We start from the raw sequence: 20,930 nt of genomic DNA, 5'->3' as shown, positions 1-20,930 counted from the left end.
GAGAGAGAGAGAGAGAGAGAGAGAGAGAGAGAGAGAGAGAGAGAGAGAGAGAGAGAAAGAGAGTAGGGAGACTGAAGCCAGAAGGAAGAAACTTTCCCCAGGTTCAGGAGCCAGAAAGGAGTGCTTGGAACACTGACCCGAGCAAGGGTCTTGGGGACAGAGCTAGGACAAGACCAGTAGTTGGTTTTCACCCTCCCCCCCCCCCCCCCACCTCTAGCAAGTGCTGGCTGAGTTTTCATTAGGACAAGATTTGAAGGCATAATTTCCCAGAGTTCAAACACCTGCCAGGTGGATTAGGAGCTTGAAAAGGCTCCTGCCAAGGCTGTCAGAAGATCCTGACCCCAGCCGGAGGCCTCATCAAAGACAGGGCCAGAGAATTCATGACACCACAGCCCGGAAGGAGTGCGCTCATTTCAAAAGCCGCAGGGGGCTGGGGGGACCGGTCAAGCTGAACTGCAGCGGATTATGGTGTCTGCAGAGCCCTCCCATGGCTGACTAGAAGACAAGAATGAAGTCCTGAAGATATTAGCGGCTCCGTGCCTGGGCCCTGGGGACTCAGCTGAAGGCCCCCCCCCCCCCACCCCCGCAAAGAAGAAAGACAGTGTCTTGAGGCAGAGCTGGCTGAGTGACCTTGGCAAGGCCATGGTAGTGGGTGCAGGACCCTCTTTTGTGGCAGGATGTCTGAGTGTGAGCCTGGAGATCAGGCCAACCTGGCCACCTGAGTCTGCCACTTACTAGCCCTGGGCCAGCCTTTGTGGGTCCCTACTTCTTCACCTGAAACCATATGCTGCCTGCTCAGAGGATGGCTAAGGGGATCAAGCGGTGACAGATGTGGCTGGCTACGTGGTAAAGGGAATTCACTCAGCAAGCATTTCCTGGGCACCTGCACCAGTCCAGCTGTGGACTCCCAGCCGCGAGAACAGCTGGCCATGTCCCTACCCTGGAGGGGCTGTCCCCATGGTGGGGACAGACCTAAAATGTTAAGGCTCAGAGAGAAAGAAAAGGCATGTCGAAGGAAGGAGAATATGAGCTGCCCTGTGGGGCAGGAAGGCACGCTGTCCTTGAAGGTGACAGCAGCGGAGTAGCATCTGGGTCCTGGACTGTAGCTTAGGGGGTCCATCACGGCTGTGCTGGCAGAACCGAGGCTCCAAAGCCTGATTTCTGGGGCTTTATCCAGTGCCACCTCGGAGTATGCCTTAGGCAAGTCATTTCCCAGCTTGGTTGCTTCGGTGTTGAATGGGATGGTGGATTTACTATGGGGGTGGTGGCAGTCACTTTACCCCTAGAGACCACTTCTGACTGGCAGCTGGAAAGATGGGCACAGACAAAGGCAGCAGAGCCCAGGTTCCAGGACCAGATGCTGCACAAAAGAGACCCCCCCCCCAAAAAAAAGCTGAGGGGTCATGTTTCCACACGGGGAGCCCTGGAGGCTCCCAGAGCAGAGCAGATTCTCTTTGGCCAGAACTAGGGCAGCAGACATGGGGGTGAGGTACTCTGAGTGAAGGATGAGGGGAGGGCAGAGTGATGGGGCTGGGGGACTGGAAGAGGTCAAGTCTCGGGGGAGCCTGACTGGTCAGTGAAGCTGCCAGGACCTCATCCTGGGTGCCACAGGGGTCCGTATCAGGCCTCTGTGTGGTCAGATCTGTGTCCAGTGTCGGATCTGACAGCTGAAAGACCTGTGAAGACAGCTCTGGCCGCCTGGGCTCCCCCTTCCCTGCTGCGGGTCTCCAGGGCCTCCAGCCGCCCCAGCCCAATTCCTTAGTACGTGCCATGCTTCTTAACAGCTCTGGGAGAGCAAGATGGCGGCCCTTGGACAGACAGCCAGGCCACCCATAGGGAAGTCAGGCACAGGAAATCTGTGGGTGCCTGCCCCCCTGTCACATATCACCCCACCACCACACACCCGTATTCTTAGTTTCTGTGCCTGCTTTCAGTCACTGGGCTAAAACCCTGGCTCAGTCCTACCTGGGTGACTTTTGACAAGTGATTAACTTACCTGTGCCTACCTCCTCACCGATAGAAGGGAGCAGAATCTCTCCCTCACATGCGTGGACTCACTTATCCCTAGGCTGTGATCTTTGGTTTCCATGGGCTCCTCCAGTCAATAGTCGGGTGAAACAGGTGGCGGTGATGGGTGGGGTGAAGGGGGCTGTGTTTGCCTCTCAATTCAGAGATGGCCAAGCCCAATCTGAGAGGGAAATGGCCTGTCTGGGGACACTAGGCACCCACCCCCATATTCAGTACTGGAATTTTGACATTAAATCAGGTAGCTACAAGAACACTATCTGCTGTTGAGGAACAACAGGCAAGGATTTACCCTGAGCTGAGCCTCTTGGCCTCCTTATCCTACCTGTGCAAAGGGAGCAGCCTACGTAAGCGTCAGTGTGCTGGCCTACAGTGCCGCCCAGTCCATGGAACCTTGAAGCCCAGCCTCTCCTCTCCTGGTCCCTGGCCTGGTGGCTCTGGCCACAGGGCGTCATGTTGCCTGATCTTGCATGCCCCTCACTAGATTGTGGGCGCAAGGGCAGTGTCCCCGAGCTTGCTCATCTTTATCCCCAGCACCAGGATTGGCCACTGTTTTCCCAGCCTTGACCCAGTCCTCCTTCCCTTGGCCTGGGCTGCCCCATCTTATTTTTGGTGTTATTCCCCAATGATCCTTTATAGGAATTTTTTCCTAATAAAAGTTTCATACTATTGATGGACTGTATGTCTGTGTATGCAGCTTGTACACCTTGTGTATCTCTGTGCTTTCTAACAGGAAGCAAGGTTTTCCAGCTCAGTAGCTCATTATCACCCCCTTGAGGATGCACACCCCAACCCAAGCCGCCCTGGTCCTGAGCACACATGCTGGGCTGGTGGGATTGCCTCGCCAAGGCTAATCACTTCTCCAAGGAACTTTGTAGATGGCAAAATTGATGTCAGGGCACATTTTGCTGGTCAGCTGTGCATTCTAGGATGGCACAAGGTGCTGACACAGAGCCCTCTCCGAGCTTGGAAGATTAAGGCAGCCATACTGATCTTGTGAAGCTACTGGAGGGCTGGGTTCCTGGGGCTCCCGGAGACAGTCTGAGCCACATTTTACTGGAGGAACCTGGACATCGGAGACCTGGGGGTGGGAGCAGAAGCTGGAAGGGGAGGTTGGGGAGTCTGTAACTGGAGTGAGAGCCCCTGGAGTGGGGAGGTCAGGCCAGTACTTGCTCCCTGCTGAATCGATTGGCTAGGTCTGACTCAGGTTAGACAGGTCATATTAGGAGAGCAGATGGATGATGGATGGATGGACGGATAAACTGGAGGGCAAACTGACCCCTGTCTCTTCCCCACACTGAGGTGGTAAGTCAGAGCTGCATCTAGGGTCTCCAAGGGGGTTTCTGTGATGCCAGGTGCCAGACAGGAGACAGCAGAGGAACACCGGCCAGCATGTTCTGTAATAGTAAACAGGCATCCCAGACTGCAAGCACCCAGTACATTCCTTCTCTCTCCCCAAAACATGCCTTTCTCCAGGTTCTCCCACAACCCCCAAACCCTGGGCAGCCATCCTGGACTCTTCTCCTTTCTCTGAGATCCCGAGTCCAAGAACCCACCAGCAAATCTGCTTGCTTTCCTCCGCCACCCATCATTTTCCTCGCTCGCTCGCCTCAGAGTCTTCATTCCTTGTACACAGCACTGCTGTGAGGAGACTGAAGAGCCCTTTACTAACCCCCAGCACCCACTCTTTTCCTTCTGTTTGTTCTCCACACTGCCCAGTGCTTCTGCTCAAAACCCTTCTCTGGCCACACCTGTAAGATGACCCACAAGCTCCCGTGTAGCCAGAGCCCTTGTGACTTACCTAGCTTTATCCACCAACTGGTCTGCAGTTTGCCTACTCTGCCCTGGCCACAGCGACCACTTCAATATTCCACACAAACATTCCTGCCTCCAGGTCTCTGCACTAGCTGCTGCCTCCGCCAGAAACGTTCTAAGAGATTTGTGTGGTCACTCCCCGGAGGCCACCAGGACTTTCACTTGAATCCTTTTGTCAGCAAGGCTCATCTTGATTACACTCACTGCCATGGCTGGGATAGTTTGAATGTGTCATCCAAAAGATCACATGCAGGGAGCCTGGGCCCCAGTGGGATGCTTTGGAGGAAGGGAATCAGGTGATGGGATGCTGCCCTTGGAAGGTATTAACTCTGGCCTCACAGGATGAGTCAGTTCTAAGTGAGCAGTGGTTAGAAGTCAAGGTCACACCACAGGCTTGTCTCTGCATTTGGCTGGCTCACTCCCCCTTTGTCTGCCCTGTAAGTGATGCAGCCTTGGGGGCCTCACTCACCAGAGGACACACAGGTAAGCCACCGACTTTCTGCTTCCAGAGGCGTACATTAAGTAAATTTCAGCTGGGCATGTTTTGCACATGCCTTTAGTCCCAGCACTTGGGAGACAGAGGCAGGTTGATCTCTGTGAGTTCTAGGCCAGCCTGGTCTACAGAGTGAGTTTCAGGACAGCCATGGCTATGTAGAGACCTTGTCTCAAAAACAAACAAAACAAAACAAAACAAAACAAAACATTTCCTGCCTTTTATTTTTATTTTGGTATTAATGAGACAGTGTCTCACTGTGAAGCCCTGGCTAACCTGGGACTTGATGTGTAACCCAGGCTAGCCTTGAATTTATGATCCTTCTGCCTTTGCCTCCCTTGGTGCTGGGATCACACCATGCCGGGGTTATAAATCTCATTTCTTTATGAAGTCCCCAGGCTCAGGCATTCTGTTGTAACAACAGGAAACAGACTAAAACACCGTCTAAAATGGTACACACTGCCTGACACCTGCCTACATGTCCTTCCCCATTTCAATTCTTCTCCCAGGTGCTTAACCACCACCAAGCACACTCCTCATTCCTTATCTGTCTGTTCTATTAACATGAGAGCCCCACAGCACGGGCTGCAGCCTGATCTTTTCACTGTGGTTACCCCAGAGCCATGACTGCCATCAGGCCACAGTAAGTGCTCAGTAAATCCTTGTGGGCTGACTGGAGATGTGTGACGGGTGTGCTAGGGTGCAGTGCTGGGCTCCTGCAGCCAAAGGTATGACACTGTCCCTCTCTGCTCTACTGCTGCTTTAGTGCTGGGGACCTCACAGATGCAGAGCTGCAGTCTTAGGATGGAACCCAGGACCTTGCCCATGCTGAGCCATAGTCCCAGCCGCATGCACTCTTAATCACTCATCACAGGCTCTACAGAGCATCGAGATGACAGAAACACCACACAGACCTTCTTCTGAGAGTTTGGTGAGTGACAGTCATAGTGAACCGGTGGCAGCAGGGCAGTGGGGGAGGGCTGACTGCTGATGGACAGGAAGCTTCTTTTGGGGTGATGAAAATGTTTCATGGGTACAGGGCTGTAATGTGGAAGGCTGGAAACAGCCTGTTAGTGAGGGGCATGGTGGGACTATGCCTGAAACTGCTCAACTTTTTACTTAAAATGAGGTGGTGGATTTTTATGCTTACATATATTTTACCACCAAAAAATAAAAAAAACCCAAACCCCAAATATTAACGTAAATGACCATGAGCTTAATATTGTGTTTTGCATGCTGTCGGTGGAGTCCAGGGAGCAGCCTGGCGAGGGGTAGCTATCTAGAGTGCAGGCATTTGGATGGGTTGTGCAGGGCAGGGAGAAGCTGGGTGAAAAGGCAGGCAGTGGGTGTGGGTGGCCACCGCTGGGTCAGTGGCTCTGGGAATGTGCACATGTCTGGGGCATACCCTGGTGTTTGAAGTGCAGTGACTATCCTTACTCCCTAGGTTTGAACCCCAAGAAAGGCTTGTGTGAATGTTGAGGAGGCAGCTCCCTTCTCAGGCCTCCTGAGTGATAGGATGAGGAAGCGCTCTGGGGTCAACTAGCCAGGCAGGTGTGGCCTAGAAGCCTCAACATCTGGAAGCACTGAATACTCCTCAGTGCTCAGTCCTGCCTCTCACAGCTGGCACTGAGGCCACAGCTGTAGGTCAACAGAAATCTCCTAGCAAGAGTCTCCTATCACTCATGGGCATCAGAGCCCAGACAAGGAAGCATGGCTTCATGCAGCAGGCAGGAAATGTCCTTACACCCTGCTGTGCTGGGCAGGACTCTTCCCACTTTGGAAAACGTCCTTCTTCCAGGCCAGCTAAGTGGTTACAAGGCCCCACCTATGGAGGGGAGGCCCCTTTGGAACTGTTCTCAGCCCTTGTCTGGCATCTTGGCCTAAAAAAGAACACAATCCCTCCACGTCTGAGGACAGAGCTCGTCTTCCACCTCCCGAGTGTGGGGCCACGAGGCTGCAGAAGTACTGTACGCACAGCACAAAACCTAGAAAGACCTTCACTGCACACTGGCCCCGGGCACAAAATCTCACTCCTTCCTCATACTGCAAGTGGTGTCACTAGGCAAAGAAGTGTTGGCATAGATGGGGTGCATCACATGGTGGTGGTGCATAGCTCATGTGCAGATCCTCTGTGCAATGGAGCCTTCTTAAAGCTGTGTGAGGGAGAGCCTCCTGGCTGCCTCCTTGGCCTCCTCATTTCTCTTCAGCCATGGTCTACCACTGGGGATAAATAGGATGGAAAATATGGGATTCTCCATTGACACCAGTACGACTCTGAAAGCTGAATGACCTTAAGCAAGCTCCTTTCCCAGTGTTCTGAGGATCGATCCATTTGGTCCCTCTGGATGAGGACGATGATGAAGGCAGAGCTGGGATCCATTTCCTAGGGGACCTCAGGGCAGGGGACAGCCTCAGTGCTGACACTGTCTTCTGAAGCTCGCAGCTGAGCTGATGCCACCCATTCAGCCAGTGCCACCCAAATTAGGTGCCTCCCCTTCCTGACCTGGTCACCAGTGGGATTGTCACGGGCTTTGAGACTGGATGGCAGAGCTGGGCTGGGAGGTGGGCTCTGCCACTTGTGGTCCTTGTCCCTGAGCCTAGTTCTCTGTTGTTCAGTGACAGCCACGACAAGCTGCATCTGATGCTGAGATGGAAATGAAAATCAGGTCCCTCGGTTGCACCAGATTTCAAGTACTATCAGCCATGTGGGCCTAGTGATTTCCATACTGAATGACACGGTAGACTGATCCCATTGTCATGGAGTCCCATGGGACACTGCTGATCCAGGGGCCTGAGCACAGACGTGGTGCCCGCACTGGGGATGCTTACATTGGAAGGGAACAAACGGTGCCCCCATCACTGTACCCTGCTGTGATGCATGCCATCACTTTTCCTTGGGAAGCAGCTGTCGTGACTGCTGGTCTGCTACTGTCTTCTCCTGTGACACAGTGATCTGCCTTCCCAAAACAATGCCATGTCCTCCCAACCTCAAGAGCACTGACACCAAGATCAAAGAGTAAACGACCAGAAGTGCCCTGAAATAAGGGGGCCAGGACAGACAGAGGGACAGCACGATGACAGCCTGAGTCTGGAGTCAGGGAAGCCGGACTCCAGCTAGCTGGAGAATGAGGCATCCATTCACTGCAGGGCGGGGGGGGGGGGGGGGGGGGATCTGAATGTCCATATTGTGAGGATGAACAGAACACACACGTGAACCGTGTGAAACAGCGGAGTGCTAGCGGGAAGTGAGGCTCGACTTCACATCTGTACCGCCCACCCACAACCGAGGGTGCCTTGTTGACCCTTGGCCACACTCTCTTCTGAGCTCTACCTGCCACAGAGCCGTGAGTCTTCTGGTGGGGACAGAAATACGGACAATGCATAGATGAGATGACCTGTTTGGCCCACGTAAGAGGTGTCCCTGCAGGAGTACTGGCCCAAGGCACCTACCTGCCCAGTGGCCTCTGCTATCCCTGCACATACACTTCAGAAGTTTCCAGAGTGCCAGCCATGGGCCTGGCACCAGGGAAGTAGGGAGAGTCAGACAGCTGGGACCAGGCCTTGCCCTCCGATACTGCTTCTTACCTTTTCCTCCAGTCCCATCCCACCTGAGCGCTGGCAGCACGTGCGGAGTCTCAGAGCCCGACTCATTACGTGACCGGTTACTATGGTCTCTGAGCACTGACGGCACACCAGTGACTATGCCAGAGCCTTTCACATGTGACTGTCCGTCTGTTACTCCACGAGTGTTCATTACCCCAGCTTACAGACAAGACCATCAGGACAAGACGGCACAACCAAAGGGACACCCAATGAAGGACAGTGCAGGGACTGGAGCCCAGATCTGAGTAACTCCAAAGCTGGCTCTGCCCTGATGCTTTCTTAGTGTCTTCTTCAGATCTGACACTCTGGCGGGATGGATGTTGCCATGGGAAACGTTTTGCTTTAGGAGCCCAAGGTGAGAGGGGAAGCCGGAGAACCTTCCCCCTAAGTTGCTCAGTAGGAAGGTCCCCAGTGTGCCGCACACTGCGCTGAGCAGATACCCACACGGAGTCCTGGAAGGGTCTGTGACTGCGCTGCCTTCCAGGGGAGGCTTGGCTGAGCTGGTGGGTGTCAACTGAATACTGGTGAAGCTACAAGGGGTTCAGGGATCCAAAACAGGGACAGGTCACTGTTAGCTGAATACAGTGCCGTACTGCGTCTCAAGTGCAGGACCAGGAGGGAAAGGAGAGCCTGCTTGCAGGGAATGCTGGGACAGTACACTGCCTGTGAAGGAGAATGGAGTCGGGGATCTGGCACTTACCTGGATGACCAGACAGTAAGCAGGAAACAGAAAAAGGTTACAAACCATCTCAGGTCAGACAGCTGGGTTCAAGTTTTAGCTGCGCTCACGGCCACCGTGACTTCTCTGGTTTCCCCATCAGTCACCTGGGGGCGTTAGCCTCTATAGCACAGTGTGCACTTGGATTTTATGTAATAGGAAATCTTTTTTTTTTTTTTTTTGGAGCTGAGGACTGAACCCAGGACATTGTGTTTGCTAGGCAAGCGCTCTACCACTGAGCTAAATCACAGACCCCTGTAATGGGAATCTTAAAAGGTCCAGTATCCATTGTGTGGTAAGCACTTAACACCAATTACTAATGATGAGAATATTTTTGTGTGCGGGTACACACGTATCACATGTATGTGTGTACATGTGAAGGTCAGGGGTCAATGTTGGTGTCTTCCTTAGTCACTTCTCCGCCGTTTAAGACAGGTCACTCACTGAACCTGGTGCTCAGATTGGCTATATACAAGCTAGGCACCAAGCCCCAGGATCCTATTTCCACCTCCCTGGCACTGAGATAACATAAGGGCTGAGGATCTGAACTCACGTTCATGTTTGCACGGCAAACACCCTGCTGGGTTATCTCCCCAGACAACAATGAGAGTATTTCTTAAAAAAACAAACAAACAAACAAAAAACAAGCACCTCCCCAAGACAAATAAATGAAAACTACCCATCTGTAGCTCTTACGGCTTTAGTCTAGGCTGGCATGGTATTCTCGAGCTCGTGCGTGTCTGGTGTGTGGTCCCTTCCAGCTAACTAGTGGAAGTTTCCCAGGCACAGAAGCCATGCATCTTTTCAGCCTCATCCCAGATGTCCAGTGCATGTGTGTGGGATCAGTCACTCCCAGGATCCCTGGTCTAACAGAGCCATGTGGTCAGACCCCTGGCGGGCCAGACTAACTGCCTAAATGCTTGCACGTGTGCACTTGAGCAAGGTTACTGTCATCTTTGCCCTTGAAGGGGTCACAATTGGTGAGGGAGGCCTGAAGTCACCCTGTGACAATCTCATATTCTCACGGATCCAAGCTCACCTGCGCGCCATTTTACAACTTTCTCCCCACATGCCACAGGGACATGAACACAGCCACCCTGTTCCTTAGCTGCAGCCCCTGGGCTCTGAGGCAGCTCCAATGCTGGCCTTGAGGGTCCGCTTCTGTCCTGACGTTGCCTGGATCAGGCACTTCTATCCTGCACAGGATGAAAAGCTGCTGGGCCCCGTGCCCAGGGCTCTTCCCCACCCAGTCCATTTTTATCAGACCCTCCTGATGGCAGGACTACGAAATCTCTCCTGGAAAGGCCTGCGGGTCCCTGGACTGACCTTGTCCGGATGTGTTTGATCAGCTGTCCCTGGCCTGCGCTGGGGGAACCCGGTGCAAGAAGAATGGCAGGCATGCTGTTTGATCAGAGCAGCTGGGGAGCTCAGGCTAGCTTGCTCAGCCTTCTGCTAATCTCATCTCGGAGGACAAAGAAAGGAGGATGTTCCCACAGCCTCTCCCACAGGTATTTATGGGAGCAGCCTTGCCAGAGATGTGAAGCAGAGCTGGGGAAAAGGCAGCAAGCAGAGTATGGGTCCCCTTTGTTCCTAGAGAAACAGTTTGTCAGGTTTGGTTCCTTCCTCAAGGCTCAGAGTCCAGCAGGGATGGAGCTGCAGAACTGCGGCAAAATCTAACTTCTGCTGCCAGGAGTTTCCACTGTGCGGCGGCGGCAGCTGGGGAGGAAAGCCGGGCAAATCCCACCTCCGTGGGACTCCAGCAGCACTCGCCCCAGGCCAAGCTGCAGATGTGCTGAGAGCAGGGAGGAACGGATAGAATTATAGTACGTGCCACCCGTGGGAAACATTTCCCGCAGGACATGGGGGCACAAGCCCTATCCCTGCTCAACACAGTGTGCCTGGGCTGAGCTCCATCTCCAGCGGCAAGCAACACCTAAGCGCCCAGTGAGTATACTGTCCATGACCAGTTCTGCAGACACACACGCCATAGTTGATGTGGGACTTATGTTCTGATAGCACTTAGCGAGGGAGCCAAGAGATGCAGAGACAGGGGAGCATGGTGTCTGCACATCCTAGATGCCTCTTCTCAGAGAATCCTTGAGTTCTAGGCTCCCCCAAGCCATAGTGGTGATATCCCCCCAGTACCTCATTACCTCCCATTTTCCTCTTTGTGTTTTGAGACAGGGTCTCATTATGTAGCTGGCTGGTCTCAAACTCAGAACTCAGAGATACTCCTGAGTGCTGGGGTTAAGGAGCGAGCTACCTCGGCCGGAATTTGTTTGTTTGTTTGTTTGTTTGAGGTAAGATCTTGCCAAGTAGCCACAGCTGACCTCCAGTTGCTCTGTGGTCCAGGCAGGCTTCTAACTGACAATCTGCCTGTTTCTTCCTAGGAAGGCTGGGATTATAAGGCTCATATCATCACACTAGTCTGCTTGTCTTTTTTCCACCCAAGGACATCCATGATCACAGGCTCACAGAGAGACAATGAACAGTAGGCTGAAGATGCAGCCGAGCAGCTGGGAGCTTAGCCACGCTCACCAGACTTGGTCCGGTGCCTTTACTCTGGTGTGACCCTTCGGCTGTGCTGCAGAGGACTCCAGGAGCCTGTTTGTCCTAGGGAAGCTCCAGGCTTACTGCAGTGCAGCCTAGAGGCCCTGTTCTTAGCCTCCCTTGGGTTACACAGGGCTCTGCTCCTCTCCAGTCCTTGGCCCTCACTCATTCCCCTGGAACCTATCACAAACAGCGACAACCATTCGGGAAGCTCTGCACTCAGGTACTTTAAAATGTTAATAACTGTTCACAATCACTCTTAGGAAAGGCCTGTCCAAGGTCATCTTCTTAGTAAGGGGTGGGGGGCTCCCATTTCCATTTCTCCCCTGTGTTGTGCCGCCTCTCTCAGCCAGCGACCCTCATCCAGGCAGAAGACTACTGGCTCACCAGGGATCCCTCAGCCCATTTCCTACCTCTGTTCAAACCATCCCAGGCCAGGCCCCTCTGTATTCCCCTTCCTCCAGGGCCCAAGGACATGCTTCAGTTAGATCTCACAGCAGTGCAGACACTCAGGACTACTGCCCTAGACGAGACCTGGCCAGCTCTGGTATCTCTGCGAAAACCTCATGTGGACAGAAGGGTGTCTGTGGGTTCTGAACACATCCATCTTTGTGCCCCAAGGCTGTTCCAGAAGTGAGTGCAGAGCCTCAGCTAGTCTTGCCTTCCTAGCCTTGCGGCCAAGCTCAGTTCGAAGATGCAGCAGGCCTCCCTCAACTCTAGTCCCTCGAGCACCACCTCTTGCCCCTGTCAGCTGACAGCAACGTGACATCTCCAGCTCTGCTTACTTTAGTCACTGCTGCACACTTGGCGCTTCAGGGGCCACTGAGATTCGATCCATAAATGAAAGCAGTGGATGTCGTCAGGGTCTCAAGGGATTCCGGGACGGGGAGACAAGGATGGGGGAAGAAAAGATTCTCCTCGTATCAGAGAACACAGGAGGCCGGCCTGTGGGTAAACCTGTACTTAACTTGTCCCCCAGCCCTGAGAGTAGCCACCATCCCCCTTCTTACTGCTGGAAGGCCAGGAAGGAGCTGAGCAGGTGTCCCCCGGGGCCCTGCAGGTAGGACACTGCAGGACAACTCAGGTGGACACCAGATCCCATGCTCTGAAATGGGGCCCACACTGCTCCTTTGGAAAGAGGACTTAGAATGAAACCCCACCTGATCAGAGTTATCCCCCTGGCCACAAGCGTGGCCGAAAGGTACACATGGTCTGAGGACACCATGCCCTTTGCCCAGAACCAAAAAGAAAAAGGGTCCACAACACCGGTCTCCTGAAATACATGTACCACAAAGTATTTTGCTTCCAAAGTCCACACTTTATTTCTATCCACAGTGCCTGTTGAGCAGAGTTCCAGTTTGCAATCCAGTTTACACAGCTTCTCATGGGGCTGGTTGTCCTGCTCATGGATGGAAACAAACATCATTGGCCTTGCTGAGGGAAATCATGACCAATTTCACAATTTGGAGGCCATGTAAATTAGCCCAAAGAACGATTTCCTCAACAACAGTCCCCAAAGAATGTACCTACCACTCTCCTCCCTTTCATAGGCCCAGTCAGACTGGAATAAGTTTGAGTTTCTTTCTGAGTTTTTAGCATAAGTCCTCAGTGCCCCAATGTTTCCACAGCAACAAAACTATTAACCTGCCTCTGAGTCCCTGGGCCCCAAGTCTTTCACTTTTCTTCTAGGCTCCCAAGTGTCTGCTGGGACACACAGGGCCCTACAGAACCAGGCTGGGCTGGGAGAGCAAACCAGTGTCACTGCCACCGGTCAACTTTCTAGTTCCCAAAGGAATCCTCCTGTCCCCTAGAAGCACTAGCCTGCTCTGAGTGAGGCCGTCAGTGTCTCTATCTTTTGTCAGTGCAGGTTCTCAGGCACATGAAATTTAAAGGCACACCCTCCCATCCCCAAGAGAACAGAGATCCTTTTTCCTTATTTGGCATCTCTCTGTCCCTATCTCATCCCGCAGCCCTGACCATCGGAACTCAGGCCCTAGGGACAAGGCTGAGGTATCCCCCTGCAGTCGGCATGGGCCAGAGGTTTCCTTGGAATGGCCAGCACAACACGCAGGCCTAGAGCCTAAGCTTGGGTACTGACTGAACTCAAAGCTTTTCCCACATAGAGCTTTAGAGACAGAGTCCAGCCTTATAAAACAGCTGAGAAAGACCTTTGTCTATTGCACTGGCCCAAACGCTCGTGCATTGGACAGCAAGTCTCACCTGCTCACAGCGGTCTCTGCTCTTCAGTCACCATGCACTGGTGACTGACCAACCAGACTTCAGCTTGGCATCTACCTTCCCCTCTTCAGTGACTGGATCAGGATCTCCGGGGAGGACTGGGGCCCACTGTTCAAATACACAAACTTCAAGGAAGCTGGAGACTCCTCTAGCTGCAGCCCTAGGGCTAGGCAGGCAACGTTCATGGGGATGAAGCAAACGGCACCACACTTCCGTTGTAAAAGCAATGTGAACTAAGGAGGCCCATTGACAATGCCCCTGCAGTAGGTCAGGCCGCTGGGGCGGCAGCGGCAGACTTTCCCCAGGCTTCTTCGGAGGCCACCCGTCACAGCACACCACTGAGGACGGGGACGTACTCTCCGTGCTCCTGTGAGATCCAGCGCTGCAATGCTTCCAGCAGCGTGTGCTCCGGAGCTGTGCATCCAAGATGGGCAGCAAGCCCACCTGCCCTACAGCTCTTTACAGTACAGCAGACTACATCTGGTGACTGAGGGAGCACGTGCCTGAGCACCACCTGGGTCCCCAGGAAACCGAGACTGGGTTTCTCAGGCTGGGAAGGATGTGACACTCAGGTCTCTGACTTCTAGCTCTTTGCGTTCAGGCTGACTTTTCCTCACATGCCCTCAGCGATGTATTATTTTGCCTTTTGTCAGGAAGAGACACTTATCAGTGGTGACGCTGATAATGCTTCCTAACTCCACCACACGGCTCGTGAGGTGCTGATCCAGACAGAGCCGGGAAGCATGTGCCGTTTCACTGTCTTTCAGTGGGTTACTTGATGCGGAGGGACCAGGGTACCATCACACCACTTACAGATCAAGAGCTCCCCTGGCCGGCTGCCACAGGTCTGAAAGGCAGCAGGCCGGGCACAGTGTGGGAATGCTGAGCTTCCAGGGAGGTGAAGCCTTGATGTTTGAGCACCATCTTCTGGTCAGTGTTCGGTTTCTGAGGCTGACTGGCTTTGAGAACCATTTACTTTAGAAAGGGAAAGATTTGCTAGCTGATAAATTCAAGCAACCAGCATATACAGTGAGGAGGGTGGGCTTGATCGGGATAGGCTGGCCAAAGCTGGAATCCAGCCTGGAAACTCAGCAGGGCTGCCTGTGCTGAGCTGAGGGCAAAGGGCAGCCCTTGAACACTGCTGTCCTCCACAGTGAGCCAGGTGCAGGGACGTGGTAATGCATCTCGACTATGACCAGACTGGACCCTCATCCCTGCACATGGTGGGGGCTTCTCTCAGACAGCAGGTGGCTTAAAGGTAAGTGACCTCTGTAGGGAGTCAAGCCACACTAGGTGGCAGGGAGCCCTGGCAGATGGGCAAAAGCTGGAATAGCCCACGTCTATCTTTGGGCTTCTAGGAAAGGAAGATCAATGCAAGACCTTCTCTCTAAGCAGCAGGAACCAACATCCATCTAATTGCACTTTCCACCAGATTCCACAAGCCATCAATTACCAGATTGTACTTCAGGAACTAAAGATAAAAGGCTCTGAGACACTCAAGACTTGAACGGAGCACCAATCTGCAGTAAGCATGCAGCCAGGGGAAGCCCAGAGAGCAGGCCACCCACCAGGCATGTGGGCCAGTGGCAGAAGCAGAGGCCACCTCGGATGCTTCTCATCCACCACATGCAGGCACAGGCCTGCCCCCAGGAGCTGGTTCATCAGGCCATCACATGCTCCAGAGGAAGCCAGCAAGAGGTCTCTGGGCTGAGGAGATGTTTCAGCCTCGATTACTGGAAGGTGTGGAAGGCTGGGGATCCCAGGGAAGCTCTGCATAAGGAATGCAGTGAAGAACGTCCAGGAAGGCAGACACAGCTGGACGCCCTCACATGAAGCTGCCTCCCAGCAGCAATGCTCCAAAGCTTTGTTTTGGGAGGGGCAGAGCAGGAGGGATCCAGAAGAACAATGAGGACTTCCTGTACATTAACACCGCCACCTGCTTTACAGCTAAACTCTGAGGGGCACCTGAGCAGAGGGGAGGATGGATGGGGGAAGTGGGGAAGGGCAGGCTGCCAAGCTGGGGTCCCTGGAGGCTGTGTTGGTGCTTTACTGGCAGAGGCACTGGTGGTGTCTGTAGGCCCTTTGTGGGCTCAGACTCTGCTTCTGAGGGCAACCCCCCTGCTTCAGAGGGTACCCAGCATGCTGTATCTCCTCGGCCACCCTGGCCACCAGCTCTCATCCACTAATCCTTCGGACTCTGATTTCAGAAGCCAGACTTCCCTGGGGGTAGATGGAATCTAGGCCTGAGCTGCAGCCTGGAGGATTGAGGCTGTCTGCCACCAAGGCGGTAGTGCTGGCGTCAGAGTGGATGTCTCAGACACTGGATCCTCGGAAGATGACGACGAAGCCTCTGATTTCCAAGTGAGAGCACCAGGGTGGAGCTGAGCCAAGCAGCTCAGCACTTGGGACAGCAGCTAGAGCAGAGGCAGGCAGGCCACGAGCTTCCTCTCTGGTACAGTACAGTCCCCCTCTACTGGAGGGAGCAGTCATTCACTTGGCCTCACCACAGATCAGGGTGACGGTACCATCCAGCAAATCCTCCACCGTCACTGCTACAAGCTCAGAGCTGTTCTGAGAGGTCTGTGAATCTGGCAAAGTCACAAACACCTGTGAGCCAGCAAGCTGAGTCTCCTCTAAAGTGATCACCTGCTCAGCTGGGGCCGCTGGCTCTGGAGCTTGGATCACCTGAAAGGAAAGACAGGAAGGCTGCTCTGGGCAGTGTCCACAGTGAGCTCCCCAGAATTTACATGGTTCCCGTCTCATGCTGTAATGATGATATTTATGTTTTCACCTGAGGAGAGCAATTACTTACACCTAATGGGAAGAGGGAAGTTTCATACACCAGCGATGCAAAAGAGAGGCAGGCAGACAATTTAAATAACTCTGTGCACTAAATTGCTATAATTTCGCTCAGTACGCCACCTTGGGGTGCATGGACTCTGTGATTACACCCCAGTGAACACTGGCGCAGTGGCATGCACTGGCTTTTCCTGTCTCAGGGATGGCATTGCAGAGTAAGTGCCAGGCAAGAGCTCCAAGGAACAAGAGTACTCCACCAAGAGCTTGGGCCCCGTGAGGATGAAAGTCTTTGTGGTAAGAAACTGGCTCAACTGTGGCTTCTCCCACTCACTTCAGGCACTTGGCTCAGTGGCTGGTGGGGCAGGCATAGGCTCCTGTCCCCTCCACAGGCCACGGCTGCCCCTGCAAACCTGCACACTCTGTTAACAATGGCCTTCCCAGCTCTTCTGTGGTTCCTGCTGCACCTCCAAGATGATACTGACAGCTTGATGCCTTGACATTTCTAAGGCAGTGTGTTCCAAGGGCATGGCCACCTGGCTCTGGAGGACCAGCTAGGGGTAGAGAGTGGGCACTGGGGAGGAAGGCAGGCTCAGCTCTGTGGCAGGGTTGTGAGGATAACTGGTGGCCAGTCACCAGGTATCTGGTCCAGTAGTACTGCTGTAAACTAAACTGTAAAGGAAGCTGCCTTTCTTTCTTCTAGGATTGGCGTCTTCTCCCACCTGCAAGACACCCTGTCTAGAAGCCTTGTTTCTAGGCAAGACAGAAGCAGAGTAGCTCAAGGTGGGATGACAAGGGAAGCCTGCCCACCTGACTTCACTGCTCCCAGAGGCTGCAAAACAAGACTGGCTTCCACCTGGACAGTGTGACAGCCGGGCAGAGAAATCTCCGTGAGTACACAACCCTACCCCTACTTCTCTAGGAACCACTGACAGCTGCCAGAAGCCAGCTGCTTCTCCTTTCTGCTGCCTCTGGAGAAGGTGGGAGAGTAGGAAGCAGCAGGGAAACAGAGGCTGGCTCAAGCGTGGCCTTCTCATATCAAGAGGCAGACTTTTCAGCAGGTAAGTGAAGGCACAGGCTTACACAAATGTGTACTGTAACCAGCCAGGGGGTCTACCCATGGTCCTTGACCCACAGAGTACAGCCAGCCTTCTCCAGGGTTTCTTGACAACCCTCCAGACAGTGCTTTTCAGAAGGTGGAGAACGTGTGAGCTGAAAGAGAAACTGCTGTTCCACCTTGGCAAATTCCCGTTCCAGGCTCCCTCCACCTCGGGGCCACCAACAGACTAGAATTTCCTGTTGTCTGACAGGCAGCTGAGAGACGCTAAGATCAGGAGGGCATCACATAAAGGACCTGTGAGAGCCCCACAGAGTGGGACTGGGTGCCGGGACCGAGAGCCATAGAGGAGCCCTCAGGACTCTGCGTTCACGTTCTGTTCATCCACTGGCCCCAGACTCACCTGCACCGTCTGAGAAGCAGCTGCCTGGGTCTCAGTGCCCGTTACCTTTGGGTGCTCAGACTCCAAGTGGCTGTCAAGCTGGGCCTGGGAGGTGAAGAGCTCGCCACAGAGCTCGCAGGGGAAGGTGCTCTCCGACTGCTTGAAGTGCTCTGTGGTGACATGGTGCTGCAGCGCTCCAGGAAAGCGGAAAGTAGCCGCGCAGTACAAGCACCGGAATGGCTGCGACCCTGAAGGAGGAGGCAGAAGACATCATCCGGCTGCAAGGGAAAGATGGCTGAGAGCAGGGGAGGTCGAAGGAGGCACAGTGAGGATGGGGGAGTAAGGCAGGCTCACAGGACCTAAAGCTCGTACATCCTCCTTACGAAACTGCACATACAGAGCAGGCTAGGACCCTCAGGTCACAGTGCCATGTGCAGCAGACAGCCTGCCAATGGGACTACATTTCCTCAATCCAAGGAGCAGTTTTTTCTATGCAGGGAATTGAACTTGCAGCCTTCATATGCTAGGCAAGAAGCCTATCACTGAGCTATATTCTCAGCCTCAGGAAGTGCACCTGAAGACTTCTGAATGGGATGGATGGCACCTGACCGCTGCAGGCTGGACTGCAGTTGGGTGCATTATCAACAACTGTGCATGCACAAACATCAAAGCTTGCAGGACCAGAGTCTGTGGCGTAGGAGAACATCTCTAAAGAGGATGCAGCCCACTTTTACCTCCCGGGGACCCAGTGGTCTAAGAGGAAGAAGGCAAATGAAGTACTGGCTACAGTCCAAGGCTGGGACCAAGGCAGCCCGATTTTGTAAGGGTTCAGGGCACCAAACCAACGGCTTCCTATCCTTTGACAGAACCCCACAGGCTGTGCCCCGGATCAATGCTCTGGTGACAGAGTAACACTGGAAAAGGGACCAGAGAGTCTTCCCTGAATTTATTTCTTAGGTTTTCCTTTCTATGTATGTACTTGAGTAAGTGACATGATAAAAAGTTGGTATCAATTAAGACTACAGACTGCCAGGTGGTGGCACACACCTTTAATCCCAAATCTCAGGGGGCTGAGGCAGGCAGATCTCTGTGAGTGTGAGGCCAGCCTGGTCTACAGAACAAGTTCCAGGACAGCCAGAGTTGTTACACAGAGAAACTATGTCTTGAAAAACAAAAGCAACAACAACGAAACAAAACAAAAACGAAAACGAAAACAAAGGAAAAGAGATTGACTACTTTGAATAGCCTACAAATTCTAATGATAAAAAAGCACAGCTTTGTTGGCAGCACTTTTCTTCTTGATGTTTCTTTAAAAATGGTTCAATTGATATTTGATGAGATACAGTACCGGGGACAGTCATGGCTCTCACAAAGGGCTGCTTACCGGGGCCAGGCCTGAAGTCTTCATGGCTTCATACAAGGTTGGTACTAACGTGCCATCTTCCAGATGAAATGGAGGCACAAGTCAGTAAAAAGACTCAGGCTGGGCTATGGAGCTGTGAATGGTGGAGCCAAGACTCACACCCCACTGTTGAGCTCAGGGACACACCGAAGGGCCACTGACCTGAATGCTGGCATTTGACGTGAACCTGCAGCAGAGCTGGTGTGGGGAAGAGTTCCTTGCACTGGTCACACTCATGGAACTTCAGATCTGTGAGTGTGAAAGGAAAGGAGTGCTGGTGGAAAGGATAAAGGAGGGCTCAGCTACAGCTGGAGGGGACAGGCCTGGGGGGGCAAGGACCCACATCCCACACAGCACCTGCCAAGTGTTAGGAACCCGTGCCTGTAGAGACCTGTGGAACCTACTGGTAAAGAGCACTGATCTGGTCCAGACTGTGTGGATGCAAAGGGGGCTGTGAGAATTAAATGACAAAATATACAGAGCGCTTGGCTGGTGCCCTGCACATAGGAAATGCTCTGTAACTGACAGCTGCTGTGATTATCCCCAAATGTACCTGCAAGGGAGGTATTAATAACTTCCATTCTGAAGAGAAGAAAACAGACTCAGAGAAGAGATGTCACCTGCCAAGGTCATGCAGCTGCTAAGTGCTAGAGCCAAGATTCCCACCTGGACCCATCTGCCATGAAAGCCGACACCCTTTCCAGGAGCTGGCTGGGTGTCCCGAGGCTGGTTGGAGCTTACACTGCTCTCTGCATAGGGGCTTGAGAACCGCTGCCACTTAAACTACAGCTCCTGATGGACAGGTGAGCCAGGGCAGAGCGGAGGCAATCACCACAGTGCCTGGACAGAGGACATGGGTCCCTCCACCCCCAGCTGCACCAGAGTCACCTGCATGCTCTGCTTTGATGTGCTTCTTGTGTTCGATGGTGCTGGAAAAGGTCTTGTCACAGGAGCTGCACTGCAGTGATGAGAACTTGGGTGACCGATGGTTCTGGGCAGCAAACACATCCGGGTGGTGGGTCCGATTGTGGTACCACAGACCAGACAATTGCTGCAAGGCATTTGGCAAATGTTAGGTCCTAGAAAGTTTCAACAATGACAGAAAGTTCTGAGACAAGCTCATGGATCTAGAATCAGGCCCCTGGAGGCTGATGTTAGTGAAGAGGTCACTACAGGCAGAACTCAGTGGACCCTCCGGTAAGTCCTCACTCACACAAGCTTGAGGGGATGTGAGGATCCTCCCATTGAGGCAGACTGCCACAAAGAAGGGTTAGGGATTTGTCTAGGAACACATCAGCAAACAGTCAGACTAAAACCAAAGTCTGGCCTGACTGGAGCATTTATGTGTTCAGCATGCTAGGCTGGACCTCAGTGCTGCCAAGGCCCAGGGTGTGGACAGTGACCTGCTGGAGCAGAGCCAGAAGCTGCATCCCTCTCTGGCTCCAGCTCTAAAAGTGCACCAGGAGCATCACTCTACAAATCCTTGGGCTCCTAGGGACCATACCCAGTCTTACTCCCCATCACAGCATGAGGTCTGGCACAGAGCGAGCCTTCCATAGCTAAAACAGTGGTTGCTCGGTCTAAACCTTAGTCACAAGCCAGGACTGGTTCTCTATGACCAGTTTCTGACAGGTATGGTTTATTTCTGGACCTCTGTGCCATTTCACTTTAACTACACACAGATCCGGAGCCCTTTCCTGAGGCAAACAGCAAGCAGTGACTACAATAAGCATAGCAACCCTGGGTAAGGTTTCACTCTGCATGTTCTTCATGCTCAGAGTCAACTGTCCATAGGACATGAGCACCCAAGGGGAAACCAACACTCACACAATGAGGCTGGGACCTTCTGCC

The 20,930-nt window shown here is 53.3% G+C and overlaps 1 protein-coding gene across 7 annotated transcripts in view; it reads right to left on the bottom strand.

Annotated features, from left to right (window-relative positions):
- Positions 1-12,501: 12,501 nt before the first annotated feature.
- Zbtb40 (zinc finger and BTB domain containing 40) overlaps positions 12,502-20,930 on the bottom strand; it is a 74,445-nt gene continuing 66,016 nt past the window's right edge. For 6 of the 7 annotated variants that reach the window (XM_052715826.1, XM_052715822.1, XM_052715821.1 and 3 more), the window contains 4 exons: positions 19,968-20,130; positions 19,242-19,328; positions 17,699-17,925; positions 12,502-16,127 (listed from right to left, as the gene is read on the bottom strand). In XM_052715826.1, the coding sequence (XP_052571786.1) occupies positions 15,933-16,127; positions 17,699-17,925; positions 19,242-19,328; positions 19,968-20,130 (672 nt within the window). In that variant the 3' untranslated portion in view covers positions 12,502-15,932. The remainder of the gene's footprint in view (positions 16,128-17,698; positions 17,926-19,241; positions 19,329-19,967; positions 20,131-20,930) is intronic. The other variant, XM_052715823.1, reaches the window with a different exon arrangement.

This window comes from Peromyscus californicus, unplaced genomic scaffold (assembly GCF_007827085.1).
Source record: "Peromyscus californicus insignis strain IS unplaced genomic scaffold, ASM782708v3 Scaffold_5__1_contigs__length_169319896, whole genome shotgun sequence".
In the NCBI taxonomy this organism is placed as follows: Eukaryota; Metazoa; Chordata; class Mammalia; order Rodentia; family Cricetidae; genus Peromyscus; species Peromyscus californicus.
Note: the sequence above shows the minus strand (reverse complement) of the source record. Positions and strands in the feature narration are given on the sequence as shown.